Source organism: Linepithema humile, chromosome 1 (assembly GCF_040581485.1).
Source record: "Linepithema humile isolate Giens D197 chromosome 1, Lhum_UNIL_v1.0, whole genome shotgun sequence".
NCBI lineage: Eukaryota > Metazoa > Arthropoda > Insecta > Hymenoptera > Formicidae > Linepithema > Linepithema humile.
The window spans coordinates 25,650,792-25,670,428 of record NC_090128.1 but is presented as its reverse complement, the minus strand read 5'-3'; the positions used below and the strand labels follow the sequence as shown (position 1 = coordinate 25,670,428).

General features: G+C 38.8%; 2 protein-coding genes across 5 annotated transcripts in view; one reads left to right on the top strand and one right to left on the bottom strand.

The window, feature by feature from the left end:
- The window catches only part of LOC105678048 (beta-4C adrenergic receptor-like), a 194,683-nt gene that overhangs the window by 151,633 nt on the left and 23,413 nt on the right, over positions 1-19,637 (bottom strand). The gene's annotated exons all lie outside the window — the stretch shown is intronic.
- The window catches only part of LOC105678041 (uncharacterized), a 36,751-nt gene continuing 33,127 nt past the window's right edge, over positions 16,014-19,637 (top strand). Inside the window, exon 1 of the mRNA XM_012377020.2 lies at positions 16,014-16,519. Within this exon, the coding sequence (XP_012232443.1) occupies positions 16,474-16,519 (46 nt within the window). The 5' untranslated portion in view covers positions 16,014-16,473. The remainder of the gene's footprint in view (positions 16,520-19,637) is intronic.

Genomic DNA, 19,637 nt, shown 5'->3' with positions numbered 1-19,637 from the left:
CGAGGGAAGAAGTCGCCATGGTCTATAAGCGAAATTGGCCGTTAGGAATTAGATCGCCGTTCAGAGAACCGCCAAGCATGCCGCTTGCTCTCATTGCGGGCGAAGAAACGACGCAAATGTAGAAAGCCGGGATTACGGCACAAGAATATAAGGTGCAGCAATCCGAGAACGCGCGCTCCCTCGTCCAAACTAACGGCGATCCTTAAACGAGTCACAAAAAACATCCCATCCAAATGTGAAAATATGATTCGGACAGCTTCTTGATTCGTTATACCGCTGTTACGCGCGCCATTTTTCTACACCTGAAATTCTTACGCTACGGACGGGACATAAAGAACAATTCATCCCGGCGAACTTGCTTGGGGATAAGCCTATATGAAGTTAGCCCCCCATTTTTCGATTTTGAATATTTTTTTAGTTGTTCCAGGTTGTTCTACGTTTGTTCTATATTGTTCCAAAGTTATGAGCAAAAAAATCGAAAAACATGACGGGAAAAGCAAAAAAACGATTTATTTTTGTGGCCACCCATTTTTAAAAAAATTCAAATTTTTTTGCTGTTCTGGATTGTTCTAATTGTTCTAAACATTGTTCTAAAATATTAATCCCCCTAAAAAAGAATTTAAAAAGATATAGCAAAAAATAGCATTAAGCGTCCAAATAGTATTTTTACATTTATCGCTATTATTATATTATGTTTTGACACCAAATTACATATTTAAGCTAAAAACGAATAGAACAACCCAGAACAACTCTCAGTTTCACCAGAAAAAACATATAAAAGGCACTTTACTCTTGAAGGTAGAGAATTATTTTGTCTTTTTCGACCGATAATGTTAAATCAGCGACACTAAAACCTAGAACAATGAGAAATAGACACAGAACAATCCGGAACAACTCTCAGTTTTGTCAGAACAAACGTTTAAAGAGCACTTTACTCTTGAAGATAGAGAATTATTTTGTCTTTTTCGACCGATAATGTTACATCAGCGACACTAAAACCTAGAACAATGAGAAATAGACACAGAACAATCCGGAACAACTCTGTTTTGTCAGAACAAACGTATAAGGAGCACTTTACTCTTGAAGGTAGAGAATTATTTTGTCTTTTTCGACCAATAATGTTACATCAGCGACACTAAAACCTAGAACAATGAGAAATAGACACAGAACAATCCGGAACAACTCTGTTTTGTCAGAACAAACGTATAAGGAGCACTTTACTCTTGGAGATAGTTTTTTTTTTTTACTGATAACGTCGCATTAACGACACTAGAAATATATAAAAGACATTCTTGAATATAAATATTTATGACATTTTTTCTTTTTTTTGTTTTAAAAAACGTATAGTTTCCAAGATATTTTACTTTACATTACTTTAAATTAAATATTTAACTTTTAATTTTATGCGTCTTTAGATCAATGATCCAGATTCTTTTTGGAATGCTTGATTAAAGTGAGTTTTCTTACCTCTCACGCTTAAGGTCTTGTACGTGTATATATGTAGGATAAGAAAATAAACCGCAATGTATGTTTATAAGTATGATGTAAGAGCGAGAGAGAAATTAAGAAAAGAGAGAAATAGCGTCCGACAGAGAAAATCGGCGGCATAACAAAAAGGTAGCGGCATCGTGCGGAAGACGCAGCGGTGTCGCGCAGTAGAGATAGCGGCTTGCTTTTAGATTATTCGGCGTCTTTTGAAAGCGGCACTTTTTGATGAACACATTGATCTAAGTAACTTTGGTTGTTTATAAAAACAAGTAGCGTAGTGTATGTAGTTTAGTGTCGTCGGTGTATCCCTATAAATTCGGGATACCACGAGCTCAGTTTTCAGTTTGATGATCGTCGCCAACAAGAAGAGTTAAGAGTAAAGAGTTGTGCGCTAAGAGTTGTGCGTACAAAACAATATTTAATAGTTGTGCGAGCGAACAGTCTTGTTAGTTCTGTATGAGTGAGCAAATGACTGGCCTTATATTTACCCATTGTATTTTACTAAACTAAATATATACATTCTTATATCCTACATATATAATTAAATTCCAATTCCAATTTTTCTACAATTGATTAAAATTGTAATATTTTTTTTCTATAAAAATTGCTTTTGTAATTTTTTTGAGTTTTAATATTTTTTATTTTTTTAAATGTTTTTTAATTGTTTTTAATGTTTTCAAATTAAAAAAAAATTTTTTATAGTTTTAAGTTTTATAGTTTTTATAATTTTAAGATTTTGGAGTTTATATTATCTATAACCGCAAAATTATTATATATATATATATATATATATATATATATATATTGTATAAATTTTTAAGTTTTTATTTATATACATATACTTCCAGGTTTATTTCTATATTATTCATAATATGTACTGGTTTTTTTACACATAAAAATTTTATTTGAATTTTTTTATTTTTTTAAATATAAGAGTAAAGTGCTCCTTATACGTTTGTTCTGACAAAACTCAGAGTTGTTCCGGATGGTTCTGTGTCTATTTCTCATTGTTCTAGGTTTTAGTGTCGCTGATGTAACATTATCGGTCGAAAAAGACAAAATAATTCTCTACCTTCAAGAGTAAAGTGCTCTTTAAACGTTTGTTCTGACAAAACTGAGAGTTGTTCCGGATTGTTCTGTGTTTATTTCTCATTGTTCTAGGTTTTAGTGTCGCTGATGTAACATTATTGGTCGAAAAAGACAAAATAATTCTCTACCTTCAAGAGTAAAGTGCTCTTTAAACGTTTGTTCTGACAAAACTGAGAGTTGTTCCCGATTGTTCTGTGTTTATTTCTCATTGTTCTAGGTTTTAGTGTCGCTGATGTAACATTATCGGTCGAAAAAAACAAAATAATTCTCTACCTTCAAGAGTAAAGTGCCTTTTATATGTTTGTTCTGGTGAAACTGAGAGTTGTTCTGGGTTGTTCTATTCGTTTTTAGCTTAAATATGTAATTTGGTGTCAAAACATAATATAATAATAGCGATAAATGTAAAAATACTATTTGGACGCTTAATGCTATTTTTTGCTATATCTTTTTAAATTCTTTTTTAAGGGGATTAATATTTTAGAACAATGTTTAGAACAATTAGAACAATCCAGAACAGCAAAAAAATTTGAATTTTTTAAAAAATGGGTGGCCACAAGAATAAATCGTTTTTTTGCTTTTCCCGTCATGTTTTTCGATTTTTTTGCTTATAACTTTGGAACAATATAGAACAAACGTAGAACAACCTGGAACAACTAAAAAAATATTCAAAATCGAAAAATGGGGGGCTAACTTCATATAGGCCGGGGATAAACGGGAACGGTGTCCAAAACCCCTCTTCAACAAATTTGCAAGAGATCTCCACCTGCCTCACCGAGGGGCAGGCGTAACGCACGAAAGTCTGGACCGCATCGGCGAGTTATACATAGGAGTGCGCCAGGGAGTAACGAGTGCCGCGAAAATACGGACGACTCGGGCATCTTGTAGAGACGCGCGCGCGGCCGTGCATGAATACATGCATGAGCGCCGCGATCGGGACGTTTTCTACATCCGCGAATTCGGATACCTTTGTGTCACGGCTGAAATATTCGCCGAACACGTGTGCATCGCGAAGAGAACCCCGTAAGGATATGAATAAAATATACCCTCGGCGTGTATGCGCGCGGGAATACGCAAAATATCGCGTTACCGTAATGCTTAAACCTGCGTCACGCGCAATCAGCCTGCCAGATACGCGGTACAGATCTATTCCTCCACGGAATGAGTGTGTGGAAAGGCTCTCGTGTTTGCTGAATGTGATTGCGAAATTTATTCGCCCTGAGTGACATTAGAATAACATCCGGTTCTATCGACTAACATATCCATTAAATTTCTCTCTTCTTTTCTTCTTACGGATATATGTATACATATATTCAGCATTTGTTAAATCAGTTAGGAGGCAAACATCAATTTTCTAGACAAATAAAGACATTCTCGTTACTTTCGACATGCACATATTGATCGAATGCTATTAGCTTCACGTGCAGGTTTAAAGAAAGTCACTTTAAGATTTAAAAAAAGATAAAATGTCTAACTTAACATTGCCGGCAAATAATTATATAATAATTATAAATAAAAAATAAATAGCAAAAAAAATCGATAATTCTATTTTAAAGGAAATATAATTATATTATTTTATAGGACAACAGGTAAAGAAATAAAATCAAAGAGACTTCTTACGATTGCTGCAATAAAAATTCTGATTGCATAAAAGATAGAATCAATACCGGTACGTGCCGCTTAAAGTTTAAATGGTTCGATAATTCTATAATGCATAAAGTAAATATGCATCAAGTTTCATAAACTCACAGACGAGATACAAGATTATCAACTATTTTCCGTTATTAATAATAGCATCATAGTTTTATTTTTAAGAAAATATAATTTATACTATTTTATAAAATAACACATAAAATCAAACAACGTTATAAATTTTAAACTTATTATCACTATCTTTACAGTCAGTAATATATATATTGAATTTTTATTGTAGCAATCGCGAGAAATCTCTTTGATTTTATTTCTTTACGTGTTGTTCTATAAAATAATTATATTTTCTCTAAAATAGAATTATTGATGCTATTAATTTTTTATTTATAATTATTATATAATGATTTGCCGGTAATGTTCATTTCAACATTTTATTTATTTTTAAATCTTAAAGTGACTTTCTTCATTATAAAATAAAGAGAAAGAGAGAGAGAGAGAGAGAGAGAGAGAGAGAGAGAGAGAGAGAGAGAAAGCTGTTGACCGGTATCGATTTTAATTCGGTCGTGTTCTCTTGAACTTCTAGGTGAAAGAGGTTCGTAAACGACCTTCATCGGTCACGCTGAGACACGCTATGCAATGTGTACAACAATGTGGCACCCTTTGGCTCTTTTGTCAAAGTTGGCGGTTTCGGCGGGCATATGCAGACGACATTGTTCCGACATACGTGAAACGGTCCAAGTAGCTCCAGGGGAAAAATACGCCAGGTGATACGTTTGCAAAAGTGCATCCGAAGCGGAAGGTATGGCGTACAAAAAACCCGCGCTGGCTAATGAGAGGCAGAAATTAGATAATGAAAACGTACGTTTTTATGAAATGAAGAGCGTACGCGGACCTTTTATAGAACCATTCCTCTGACATTCGTATTACGAGATATTTTCGCATGGTAAGTTTCGCGGTGAATCGTAGATTTTTGCGTCACGTAGTGAAGAGGTCCGCATAAGCGAATTATACGTTCGCTTATGCAAATGTTAAAAAATGGTCCAAAAATGTATCTCTTTGTTTAAAATATATTGTGCACCGAAAAATGGGAATGTTTCAGTTCTTTTTAGTTTTGCAATTATCACCCATTAAAAATTTGGGAAAATTTTCCTCAATTAAACTTAAATAATACTACAAGATAATAAAAGAGACTTTATTCTTCATATTTAAATAGACGTTGCTTTGACAGTATTTTAATTTGACAAATATTTACGAAAGTACTTTGTAATTAAAAAGTTCCAACAAATGATGGCTTGGAATTCCCGCTAACAAATAACGCTACCCAAATTTATCAAAGAGTTTGTCATTAAAACTTAATGGCGAGACATCCCAGTACACACGTTGAACCGACGATGAAACAATATTCATCTCGGCAAAAATTATAAGGCCGCGTGGTGACCATATCGGAGAGAGTGCCAACAGCACGCTATAATTGCGCCTCATATGGATTTTTCGCAATTTCGCCTTGCACTTGTGACTTTTATTGTATCATGCTTTGCGTACTTTACGTGCGGATTTCCAGAGGGGTGCGCGCACTAGAACGCAGGTGCGGGCACGCGCTACTTGCGCATATTAAAAATTTACCTAACGAAGTGGACGCATTTTAATTTCCGGGCAGTGCGCTTCGGTCGACGAGATTAAAAATTTTCGAGCCCGCGCAACGGCGTGCAAAACGCATCGTAATCGTTCGTTATTCGTACGAAAAAGAAAAAGAAGCACAGTTTTACCAAAAAAAAAAGCAAAATAACGAGCGACGACAAGAGAGAAAAAGAGAGAGAAAGAGAGAGAAACTGTTGTTCCACAACGTGATTCCGATAATGTTGCGTCGTCGCGCCGTGCCCGGCTGTATTTACCGATTCGCAATCGCGACTTGGATACGCGCATAAATGCATTAGTCGTGCGAAATCGTGACAAGAGTCCTCCACTGCGCGTGATGAAAACGAACGCGGCTTAATTTGAATATGCATGCATGTCGGTCGCGCAATACCCAAACGATTCCCGGTACAAGTGCAACGATAACATAACGGGTGAGCTCGTAAACCTCGTGGTCGTGACATTGCGCGATCGACAGAGTGAATCAACGTCTCGCATGAGTACGATCGCGGCGCGTGGTTTCGCGTGCGGGTCTTTTATCGACGCGCACGTTTGCGTTGCGGTGATGTAACCGGAACCGATACGAATATATGGATACGGATACGTTCATGTATGCAATATCGACGCGAGTGGCGTCGTCGGGAAAGCAATCGTAATGCGATTCGTATATACAATGAACAAGCATGGCTGTGGCGCGCGCGCACCCGAGAGAGAGAGAGAGAGAGAGAGAGAGAGAGAGAGAGAGAGAGAGAGAGAAACGCACCGAGTTTTTTAGAACGGCGAGCGGTAGCGAGGAGACGCTGCGGCAGAATCTCGAGCGCGGAGGAGGCGTGCGGCAAACGCGGAGATAGGGAGAAAGGGAGAGTTCATCAAATCCGCGAAGAGAGTACACACGGCGCTCGCAAAGTTTCGCCGTCCGTCTCCGCGAAACGACTGTTTACAGTAGGGGGAAAATCCCATACACACAGCTGGATCTCCGCCAAATGTCTTTATTACCGCAATATTGCACCGGTGCGTCGCACTGGGTGTCACACACGGTGAACTTTTCCCCGATTGTAATCGCGAAACGTGGAAACGGCTGTGACCGCGCGCTCGCACGCGCGCCCACGCATCGACAGACTTTATTTCGTTGTATATATTCTTCGCGTGGAATACAACACCGACGCTGCGACAACGACGACACTTCGCGGAGTCTACGAGGATAAAATACGCGGGTGTGCGGTCGCGGAGATGCACACCGCCGGTGGGAGCCTCGGTGCTCGCATGCAGCCCCTTGATGCATTTCGAGGGTTGCGCGCGATGCCGCAAACGATCGTGCGGTGGTGGCGGCTTATATTTCATAAGGGCCGAAACCCCAGTGTCGGTCGTCTACGCCGTAGCTCACGTGTAGAATAGCGAAATTATCTGGTAACCTAAGTGCATAGATAATAAATAGCGACGAGACGGCTATAGTCATTGTCCATCTGTTTTATGAGATAAAGTGATACGGCGAGCGCAAGTAAGTAAGAATAAATGATGGATATAAAGTGAATACTTGGGACAAAAATATGTTGACATTAACTATCGGAATAATCACTTCATGCCAATTAAGAAAGCTAATGTGAGGACGCGATGATAAAATATAAGATGATACGAAAGTAAAAACTGGTTTATAAGCGATTTCGAACACTCAGTATACCCGATAACAAAAAAATACAGGATCGACAAAATAATATGTTCAGGCAGCTAATTCGTGTTTTCTACACAGACTGTAATTATGGTTTATCGCCGGCGTGCGCTATTTCAAGGACTATCATCATCGTACATCGCGCCGTTCCCCAATCTGAGCCTAGCTTGATGATATTGACTTCGATAACACCGCCCTGTCTCCCGCAACCTTAGCTTATGCTAAACCACAGAACCGGCATTAATCGGGTATCTTCAAAGTTATCACCCCGGACGGTAATTACCATTTACGGGAAGCGTTCACGCGCGCACGACGACGCTGTCACGCGTGTAGTGCGTCAGTGCTCTCGCCCCGTTCGTTCGGCGGTTATCGAACGCTCAAGGATTATCGGCTAATTATCACGATGTACTCCAACGGTATTGACGGTGATGAATCAGGTATTGGCAACTTATTACTCGTCGCGGTAATGTCCTGTATTGATCCATCAGCTGTGCAAACCGCGCGGCCCGTACTCGATGCGCAAAATCATGTTTACGTACGCGCACACAAGTGCATACACACATACAGGCATTAAATATGTATTTGAACGTCGTCCGGTGTTTGTCGATAAAATTGCTGGTTCATGAATGCCGGCGAATCGCGCCGGAGCCTGATGGCGCGCGTATGGAGATGAGTAAATTTTCGGCTCGTCGCAAACAATCAAAACACGCGCCGCTAACTAGCGGAGGCATTTCCCGATTTCGTGAATCTCGCCAAGTTAAATTACACATATTGCGGACGCGCTGATTATCTTGGTAATTGCAGCTCGATAATTGGACGTCGTGTGTCTTTTTTACAAAGATACCATGTCGCCTTATTATAGTATTTTAATAGTAACACGTATTAAAAACAACTCTATGATTACGTGAAAGAGGTGTCCTAGTTTTCGTCAAACTTCAAGAAACGTATGAATGTAGAAACATAGAAACACACATGTCCAACACAACTTCCCTTCTTCTAAACATTTTTCTAACAATTTCATCATAATTTATCGCCAACATCGTCAATTTGTGGATTTACGTGAATTAAGCATTAATAACAAAACTATTCTTCGCCCAATTGCTAGCCATCTTTTTTCAATAAAAACATTAAACTTTACTTATCAAAAAATATATATGTATTATGCATTGCAAATTTATAAATTATGAAAAAATAGGATGGTTGCCAATCAAATTAAAATAATTATCTTTAAATTATAAAAAAATATACAAATATCTGAAGATGTACATAACTTCCTTGCAAATTAATTCTGTTTGCAAAAACATCTGTTTTTGTTGCTACATTTATTATCCTCGGGGTACAGTAATAGATAGAAGACAGAACTGCCGTAAAATAAACAGCGTCATGAATATAACTCATGAAAATTCATATACTAATATTGCTGCGGATTTGAGGACGATCATATATGCGTGGCCAAAAAACTTCACAAAGAGAATAAAATAAGGTATGTATTTGTACTGTCCGAATCAAACGATAACCGAAAAAATGCAATCAGAGCTAGAAAATAGTGTAAAAAATAACACAAAGCAATGGCGTATTTATCTATTTTACGCGTTTTTATTGTACTTTATTGTTATTGCACTAATCCATTTTAATAATTAGCTTAATACTTAAATGAGATTTTAATTAAAAAACTTTGTTTTCGCATACTTTCCACTCTTAATCTTTTTTATTGCGAAAAAAATAAAATAAATGGATCCCTCTTACTGTAAGTAATTACTGACCGCTAACCAAAGTTAGTTAAGCTCTCCCGACTCAAAGAGAGAGCACAAGAATATATATATATATACACCTGGCAAAAATAATGCATGTTTATCGTCGCAACAATCGGTGCTACAATTACAGCGCGATAATCAGGATCGAGATTCATTGCGCCGATTGCACAACGAGCTCCAATCACGCGATCGACTGTACTTGTATTATACTGTAAGAAGCATTTCGTGCAATAATGCGTACGCCACGAATACAAGGCCGAATTGGAAACGCGATCGTAATAGGTCCTCACACCTCAAGTCGTTATCGAGATACTAGCGATTGATCTCTCTTCCACATGAAGCCAATTAAAAACAGGTGCAGGTGTGCGAGAATTCTGAGAACGCGATCCTCCCTCCCTTTCCTTTTCTTCTTCTAAGGAAATATTATTATCTTTCTCCTTCTTCATACTCGGCTTTTCTCCATTCGAGGCAATTAACGACTGTGCCTTTATGGCGTGTTTTATGTTCGACCGACATTCAATGATCCATTCTACGAGCGGTATGTACGAGATTCGGTAATCCGAGGGTTAAGATGCTCCTTTTTCGACCAGGCCGCTGCCGCCGCGATCCGTCCCGTGTGCCAAGTTCTAAATCCTTTAACTCCATTACGCGGCGAAGTGAATAGCTCTTACTATTTTTCTTGGCAACGATTTCCGCTGAGCTCCCTCTCCGGTTTGATAGGGAAGTTCATTCGGTATCTGTACCGACAGTAAATTGAGTTCGTACTGCCTGGCGCATATTTTAAGCGTTTGCGCGCATAACAGAATTCCCTTTCGCGAAATTATACGCAAAGTTTTCCAGCGGCGGCGGTGGCGGCGGCGGCGGCGGTCGGCAAATCACGACGATCGTTACGTCATTATCGCGTGCGGTATGCCCGATATCTCGGAACGTAAGATTCAATAATAGTGATTCACCTCACACATCGGAGCTAAATATAAATTTCAGCTAAATTTACGTAAATCGAGATAAAAATCTCGAAGGAGGATGCGAGTTAAATTGAGCTGTGCGGAATACATTTCCAAACGTGAGATCAGCAGACTAGACTATTATGCAAAGTTCAGAAATTAAGACGCAGCTAAATAGGCAGAGAACGTATCTTTAAAAGCGATCAAGGATCGCGTAATGGTAGATAATGACTTGCGCTACACGGCGATTTACATACGAGAAACGCCGAAAGACGAGAACGGAGCGTATATTTACTCGCGAATAGACACCAACAGAGCACAGCGATGACTATTTAAGTACTTGCGCAACGTGCGGATACACAATAGCCTATTTCACAAGGTTTAATCTCATTCGGGCATTCTACGTGCAATACGCGGAATTACGCATGCCGTTGACGACGACGCGACGATAGCTGGAGAAACCGCCTATTGCGACACGCGTAGACAAAGTCCGCATCGAACAATGCGCTTTTGAAATATCGAACGACGGTATCTATCAATCGTCGGGACGCCACGAAGCGTGTATAACGTGTGTTTGCTATAACGCAGCCGCGCGATGTACATACACACTGTGATTTAATAACAGCGCGCACTCAACGCCCCGCACCGCGGCGTGCGGTATCTCGCTCGTCCGATCTCGTCAGCGAAATACATTTCTTGAGTCGTCGTCTGAATTAAAAATGCGACCGCATTCGTGAAACGATAAGACGGATGCGATAATTTTACTACATCGCGCGAATGCGAATATAAATCGAGCCCGATATAAATTTCTTTCATGCAAAAGTCGTCTAATTATATTTCCGTATCTACAGCGCATCCATTAAATAAAATAGTAATTATAAAGATTATTTTATAATTACATTTGTAACATTTATTCGCTGAAATCATCTCTAAATTGGTCAAAAAAGCTATGGTTAACAAATATTTCATGAAAATCACATTATAAAAATTGTTTTTAATTAAAACTTATTATTAATTAGCAAAATTAAAATATTTTAATTTAAAAAAAGAAATATTACTGATATAATTTTTAAAATTCTATTAGTCCTATTTCTGTAATTATTTTTGTATCTATTCCTATGTCTACAGTAATAAATTATATAATTATTTATTTAAATTATTTTAAAAAATTCCTCTTCTCTAATAATAAAAAAAATTTTATTGTCTATATTATTCTACTAATTAAATATTAAATTTATGTTTGACTTGCAATAATACCGGACCAGCGGGTAGTAATAACTTTACTAGGAGAAAACCGCAGCCAGAGATAATTATTTTAATTAAATAATTAATATGAATATGTTTCAACTTTTTACTGCTTGCAGAACAAATGAAAGGGGGAAATTTCTCGTTTTTCTTTCTACAAAATTTTAATCGTGCTTTTAATATTACAAACCACTTCTGGATCTTTTTCCCTAAAGTTAGTATTTACCAACAAAGATTAAATGAGTATTATTATCTTAAAAGGTGAGTATTATCAACGTAACATATTAAACAAGTTCGTAAAATATATAAGTTTTGTAGCCCGCCTGAGAAGGACATAATCCGGAGGATTACAAGTTTGGTTATCTTGACGTTAACTCAATTAACTCAATTAAAGCAAAACTTCCACAATATATATCGAACAGAAGACAAGCGACGAAAGCTTTTTATCGTCAATTTGCAATATTATTATTTTATGTAGAAATAATAAATATAAGAGACATGTATTACTAAATTTTGCGTGTTAAAATATCCTGTCTGCATTTTCCCTTAATTTTAAACCAGGCGGAACAATTTCGCAGAAAATAACCAAAAAACTCAAAACATTTACAAGTCTAAAAGACAACAGAAAGATTAGATTTCAAGATATCTTTGATACACTTTTTTTAACGCATATCAGCATTTCTATACTAAAATAGATGGTTCGTGTTTCGTCAAAAAACGACACCCTTCAGTTAAACAACATGTAAAATGTGAAGCACACAAGCGTAAAATGTCATTTTCTGAAAAATGACTTTGATATGTCAGATAGAATTCTTTCAGTTAGGTGAGCAGCATTGTTCTCCGAAGAGCCGGGTTCGGGGCCGGCAGCTAAACGCATCGCGGTGTAGAGGCTAAATGGGACCTGACAAGCAACTGTCGCGGAACAGAGCGGAACCGCAAGAGGGTTAACCCGTCTCGTTTCGCACCGGAACGGTTTCCTCCAGCAGCAGCGAAAATGGCCCTGCCGAGAGGAACGGCCCGAGAGGCGAAAACATGTGCGGTGAACCCGGCCCGGGCCCTCGCTGCCGCCGTGTTCGCGCACGGTATATTCGTCTCGGGCGAAAATTGCGGCACCGGCACCACCACGGTATTCAGAAACTGTTACCAATAGCAATATTCGTTGCCGCGTCGGTGAAATTCGTTGCTGAGTCAGCCATAAAATGGACCCGGGGCGGACGGGCGGCGTTGGCAATGGCAATGTGCCCGCGAGAGAACGACGTGAGCGCAATTTCACGAAAATTCACCGGAATTACACGCGTGTTTTCCCCCCTCCCCCTCTTCCTCTTCCGCTCTATCCCTCTTTTTGTTCCGCTTGCTGTGTGCTCGCGCGAAAGATATGAGCGACTAATTTTCCGTGCGCGCGTTATTCGCGAGCTCGCGCGAACGAGCGAAAACAGATGACCGCACGCGAATGCATCTCGCCGGTCGCGCACGTCGTCGCGGCACGCGCGTTTGTTTTCGCTCCGCATGTGGGGAGCATCGGTTATCAATATTTTAAAGGCGAGCGCGGAGCATTGTTAAGCTTCTAGGAATATATATTTAAAGGCAGTACCATGCGCGCACAAAACATTCAAGTTATAGCTCGTATTTATAACTGGTAAAAAAATGTGAAATTTTTTTCCTCATCCATTGCTATATTTACAATTTATTATTTAAAATTGTAAATATAATTTTGCCTTGAATTGTAAAATATGCAGGATGAATTTAATTGTTCACTATTCTAATTATTTTCTAAAATTAAAAAAAAGTATTTAATACATAGAAATACAAGTTAAATGAAATAAGTATATACGGCGAATAATCTACATCTGTAAAGCTTGTGTTGAAAGATTGTGTCAGAAATGCGTTTCTATAAGTCGCAGTTAATGGCCTTGAAACGGAGCAAACATAAGAGAATGAAATGAAACAGTAGTAAAACCGGTATGTGATGTGAAAGTTACATCGGACATGGAAGGATTAAGTATTGGTTCAAGATCATTATTGCGTCCGTGCCGCCGCGGGTGTTTCTCTTTCTCGCGCGTTTCTTCTTTTTCGCCTACGCGCTGTACTGTCACGTTCGATAGTCAGTCAAAAATGGCGACCGTGTTGTTGTCAAGCCACGGGAATCGACGGGCCGCGAGCCAATTACCAAAACGATGCGTGAAGTGGGACAATGCGGTAGCCGCGTATCGCATCGCACGCAAATCTCGTCGCGAGTGTCGTCCTCACGTATCGTCGTTTAGTCGCGACGCGATGCAAAGCCGCTCACGTTCGTGGTCGATCACGAGAGGATCCACGGATCGATGATGACGCATCCATGGCTCTGCCACCGATATACCTAACCTCTCGGGAACGAGCGAGTGCAATCGTTCGTGTTGGACATTGCTTCGCACGGCGCTCTTCCCACGTCCTACAACAATCCTGGATTCTATCCCAGATTCGCGTTTCCCGCTGGTGAGAAGTATGTTCCCAGTGTGAACAGTGGGATAGGTAGAACGGAATTCCTTCTGGGGGGAAGCGGGTAGATAATTGCGTAGTTACATGTATTACGGTTATCGCGAATGAGCTCTTTTGTTCGGTTTTTACGCGATGAATAGGGGAATTCGTGCACTGTTTGCTTCTTATCGCATCATATACATATCTTTAGACGCTTCGCAGATGTGCTTTGCCAGTGTTTATCTCCGGTTCTCTTTGCGCATGAACGATGCTTAAAAGCTGTTTACAACAAAGCATACCACACTCACATAAGAGATATTTAAAAGCTATTTATAACAAAGCAAAATTAGTTGAATTTATTTTATCCGGTGACTATTGATTGATTATTAATCGCGATTCTCGTTAGTTTAATCGACGTCCCTCCACGCGCAAAGCTTATTTATCTTTTATCATTTTTCTACTCGCACACACTTTGCCGATAAAAATATGACATCCGGTTATACACTCGGACAAATCGAGAAAGTGGTCAAGAGAGAGAGAAACGCAAGCAAAGTGACGCGTTGCACGGTCGATGCGCAGGAGACATGTTCATTAGCCGTTGTCATTTCCCCTTTAAGTGACGTCCGTCGATTAAGCGTGCTGTTTTAAGAATAGTTCCCCCCTCTCCCTTCCGCGCGCCGATAACGTTCGTTCGCCTCGAGCGAAAACGACTCGACTCGAGTGCCCGCTGCGAAGCAAATCCGATCGTCGGGATAGAGCACTCATGGCTCGTCCCTCTCTATACGAGCACCGACTGCGTCTACCAATAATGCCGCCGATTGTGCGTTTCGCGTTAGGAGTGGCAGTCGTCTGTAATAAAGTCGGCCGTAATCGGAGGCTAATGGCCGGCTCGACGACGTTGATTGTCCCGATTGTGTATGGACCGCGTTGCACCTCGTCGCGCCACAGTTCCGCGTTATTAAATTCGGCGTCGTGCTCGAACTCCGCGAGCCGCCGTATATCAGTAGTCACTGCGTACCACGCGCATATATAGTGTGTCCCAGAATCAGCGACCTTAATTTGCATTCTTAACAAAACTAATTCTCTGGACAATTCAAAATCGATTAAAGAATATCAGATATGCGGGTTCGATAAAAGAAAAACACGTCGTATGCGTGGCTAGAAAAATATCACTGTAAAACGCAATTAAGGTGACAAGAAACCTTTGACCTCAATTCTAATCACAGGTATTTACAGAATACATAATGAATCTTTCTCTAAGTGCAAAACAAAGTCATTATTAGAATCATAAATAATAGAAAATGAGAAATTTTTTTATAAATTAAATTTTTAGAATATATTCAATTAATAAAACCTAATTACTCGCGTAAAAATTCTAATTCAAGGTTTAATATTAACTTATCATATGTACATTAAAATGTTCCAACAAATAATGGAGCCAAAATTTTCTCTACGAAAAATTTGCGCCAAAAATAGAAACAAATTTGTCACAAAATTTGAAATCGCGAATTGCAACACACCCTATATGCATAGAGATGTATCACGCTACGCGAACGTTTGGTATAAATTTTCACCTCAACGAATCTCGCGAATTTATAGCCGTTTTCGCGACAATGTATCGCGAACTCCCCCACGCACATGATGCAATTTTTTTTCCAACCGCTATAATTACATAGACTGCGGTAGAGGACCGCATTGTGCTATTACATGACTACCGTTAATTAGCGTTCCAGTATCGCCACTTGATATTATGTAAAATAATGGAAATGAGTAACTACGCGCGCTGATTAAATTACAAGCGATTGTCGCGTAACCGAGTTAACTTTAATTGCGGAATCAACGGCTATTTAACGAGATTTCGTCTCGTCGAGTCGCACTGATGCGACGACATTGTGCAAGTAATAAACGACTATGATTCATGGGGTCGAATTCCGCATCGCGCATTCCCCTCTTAATATCGCTATATCTGCTATCTTGTTGACGACTAACGATTGACTAATTAACTCCTGTTAATCACTACGAATTGCGAAATATGGCAGATTAATACTTAACAAAGTTAATAATTAGCCCTTCTCTCCGTAATCTCTCATTCTGTGCCATGCAGCGTGCATTTAACGAACAAAACTTGCACGTTTCACAATATAAATATTTTCATTATTCTCTTCATTAGTGATAATCGCGATTCGTTCATTAACAATTGACGACAAATATCACGGATGACGTACATCGAAACTTATCAAAATCAAACAATGAGAGGATACATCTATCTCGTTACAAAAATAACTTTATACACACAGACACACACACGCGCGCGCGTCGTTTAAAAATTGGGATATTGGAAACGAAGAGTTGTTACGAATTGATACTCGTATAGTCCATCGTACGACTGACAATAACAACGCGTATAAATTACGAGTGTGCGTTAGTGAACAATGTTTAAAGAACGGACTGTTGCGAAGATCCTAAAAAGAATTCGCTTATTTCGTGAAGTGGTGTCAACAGCGACGGAACGAGAGTCAGCTGTAGAAAACGGAACTGTACCGTTAGGCGGCCAATGCATCGCAGCACGTGCCATCGACGCTGTGTACATTTCAAACCCGGTAAGTAACTTTCCCGTAGCGCGTTTTTTAACTTTTTTGGAGCAATTCAATGTTGCTTGTTTGCAAAAGGCTTTGCAGTACGTAAGTTTATATTTTTTTAAATATAGATTTCAGAAGTAATTTCAAAATAAAAACAGCGAAGTAAAAAAAAGTTTTTTAATACTCAAGAATATAAATTGAAAATGTTCGTCAAGCACATACCTCAATCGGACATACATATTTTTTTTAATTACGATATTTATATGTGGTATATTCTATCGAAAGAAGATAGATTGAAGAAAAAACAAAATAATAATTTTTAAAAAACTTGATTTTGATTCTTTATATTTATTATTTTTAGTTGTAATTATATATAAATTATAATTAAATCCGATTTGATAGTTTATTTTATCTTACTTTCAAAAATTTGTTGTTTTGCCTTTACAATTATTGTTCAAACATCTTTCGACTTGGAAAATGTTAAGCGCGAATATCGATTACGTAGAATGAAAGTGCATAAAAATCGCAACAAAGCAAGAAACACAAACGTCCTAAAAAGTATCTGTATTATCTGTCGCGGTGTTTTTCGCAGCACGATTCATGTATAATTGCAGAAGAGAATTCCTCGCATGAGAAAAAGCAATTTCCGCGTATCGGATGCGATTGCTTGAAAATATTACGTCGAGTGTGACGTCCCTCTCTTTTACGTGATGCGTCGTCCGATCCGAATGCGGAACGTGGAACGTGCAAGTCGGAATGCGATCGTTTGCGACGTTGCGCGCGACCGATCCGACAAAGGACCGCGAGAACGAGTATCAACTTGACTCACTCTGGTAGTCTCATCGCTAGTATAAACCGGGGGGCGAAATAAAGCTACCAATGCACACACATGCCCCCGCCGAGATCGATATGTTTACACGACCGGGGTTACGTAAATGCGAAGAGAAGTTCGTTGACTCCGTTCGCTCATCCCGAGCTTGCGTTTGCTCAAAACCTCGCCTCGATTCACAGTCCTACCTTTCTGCGTCTTTGTGAATCGTTTTATTCATACATCTAAGTGTACATATTTCAAAAGATGACAAATTGAAATTGGACTCTATACGCAATTGTTATTTATATATTAAAATGTCTTTTTTACATTTTTACAAAAAATGATACACATCGTCTGTAAAAACGATGCGTTAAAAATATTCCCTGCCGCGTTATTATTGCATCATAATTGAGCCAAATATAATTAAGTATTATTGAGTACGATTACGGAATAATCAGTAATTTGACCATTAAATAATAGAAAAATATTCAGGGTAAAAATAATCGTCGAATATGATTAAATTACAAATCATTAATCAGGAAATAAATAGATATTGTTACAATTGCATAATAAATCAATGAATAAATCAATACGCAAATATAACAAACAAATTTACTCACCAGTCGGTGCACCGCCGCTGCATATGTTATTCCTTTCTGTTTCTGATTACCGCTTTGGTCCTTTTTCATGTTACTTCTTTCAATCCATCCTTTTCATCTTTGTAAATCCTCATCCTGTGGCATTCTTGATTGCTATGCACTCGCGCACTTTATTAATCACTAATTCACTCGTGCTTTGATAAATCAAATTTTTTATTATAGATGGCAAATAGATTATTTCAACGCGTTATTATGAATATCAAAAATTGATCGCAATCATACGGACTAATAAACACACGACTCGCATTCGTGATACTTGTTTATATGTGAAATGTAGTTTTGAAGGGTAAAAAACCGCGAGAGACACGGGAGAGCAAGTGAGTGGGGAAGGGGAACGTTCCCCTTGTAAACACGAGCGAGCTTCCAGGAAAGCCAGAACGCTACGAAAAATCCACTGCGGTATATCATCATTTTTACTAAATCACTCGCATTTCACGATACATATTGAAGTTTCAGCACTTTATTAAATCACTTATATTTCGCGAAACTGACAGTTTCGAAATCCACACAACATACAATGTCCTCGGCACAAATAGGTTATCTATAGATATTCTCTACACTTAAAAAAACGTTAATCACGATCGTACAGATTGATAAATACACTGAGATGATCGCCCGTCGTTCATATCTTAACACTCCCGAATTTCGACACTCCCGAATACTCGTTCGCACGCGGAATTCGTACTCGAAACGAATAAAAACAACGCGATCGCGTTTTACCTACGACATTGGAGATCTTTCGGCGCACGAACTGACCTACGCCAAGAATGCGAAAGTGTTATGGCGGACACGAACACTGCGATATTGTAGGCAACTTTACTTGCCTCACTCAGCGAGTTCATCGCGCATCAGCGAGTTCATCGCGATTCGTTGATGCTTTTGTTGATGCCCTTTATGCTTTCCAATGTAGATAGAAAATGGCATACGCGTCGCTTGTTGGAAAAGCGAATAACACGAAAGACGCGTACCGGGAAACGATGTTTCGCGGCAAAACGCAAGGCGTCAAATCAATTTCGGACGCCGAGAAACGCCATCGCATGGACATATTTGATGCCTTGAAACAATCGCCCATCGCCAAATTCGGCACTCGCGACACTTATTCGCACGCGGAATTTGTTCGGAATGGGTAAAGACACGCGAATGCGGAGCGATCGCGATTCAACTTGACCATAAGGAGCCTATATGAAGTTAGCCCCCCATTTTTCGATTTTGAATATTTTTTTAGTTGTTTCAGGTTGTTCTACGTTTGTTCTATATTGTTCCAAAGTTATGAACAAAAAAATCGAAAAACATGACGGGAAAAGCAAAAAAACGATTTATTTTTGTGGCCACCCATTTTTTTTTAAATTCAAATTTTTTTACTGTTCTGGATTGTTCTAATTGTTCTAAACATTGTTCTAAAATATTAATCCCCCTAAAAAAGAATTTAATAAAAAGATATAGCAAAAAATAGCATTAAGCGTCCAAATAGTATTTTTACATTTATCGCTATTATTATATTATGTTTTGACACCAAATTACATATTTAAGCTAAAAACGAATAGAACAAGCCAGAACAACTCTCAGTTTCACCAGAACAAACATATAAAAGGCACTTTACTCTTGAAGGTAGAGAATTATTTTGTCTTTTTCGACCGATAATGTTACATCAGCGACACTAAAACCTAGA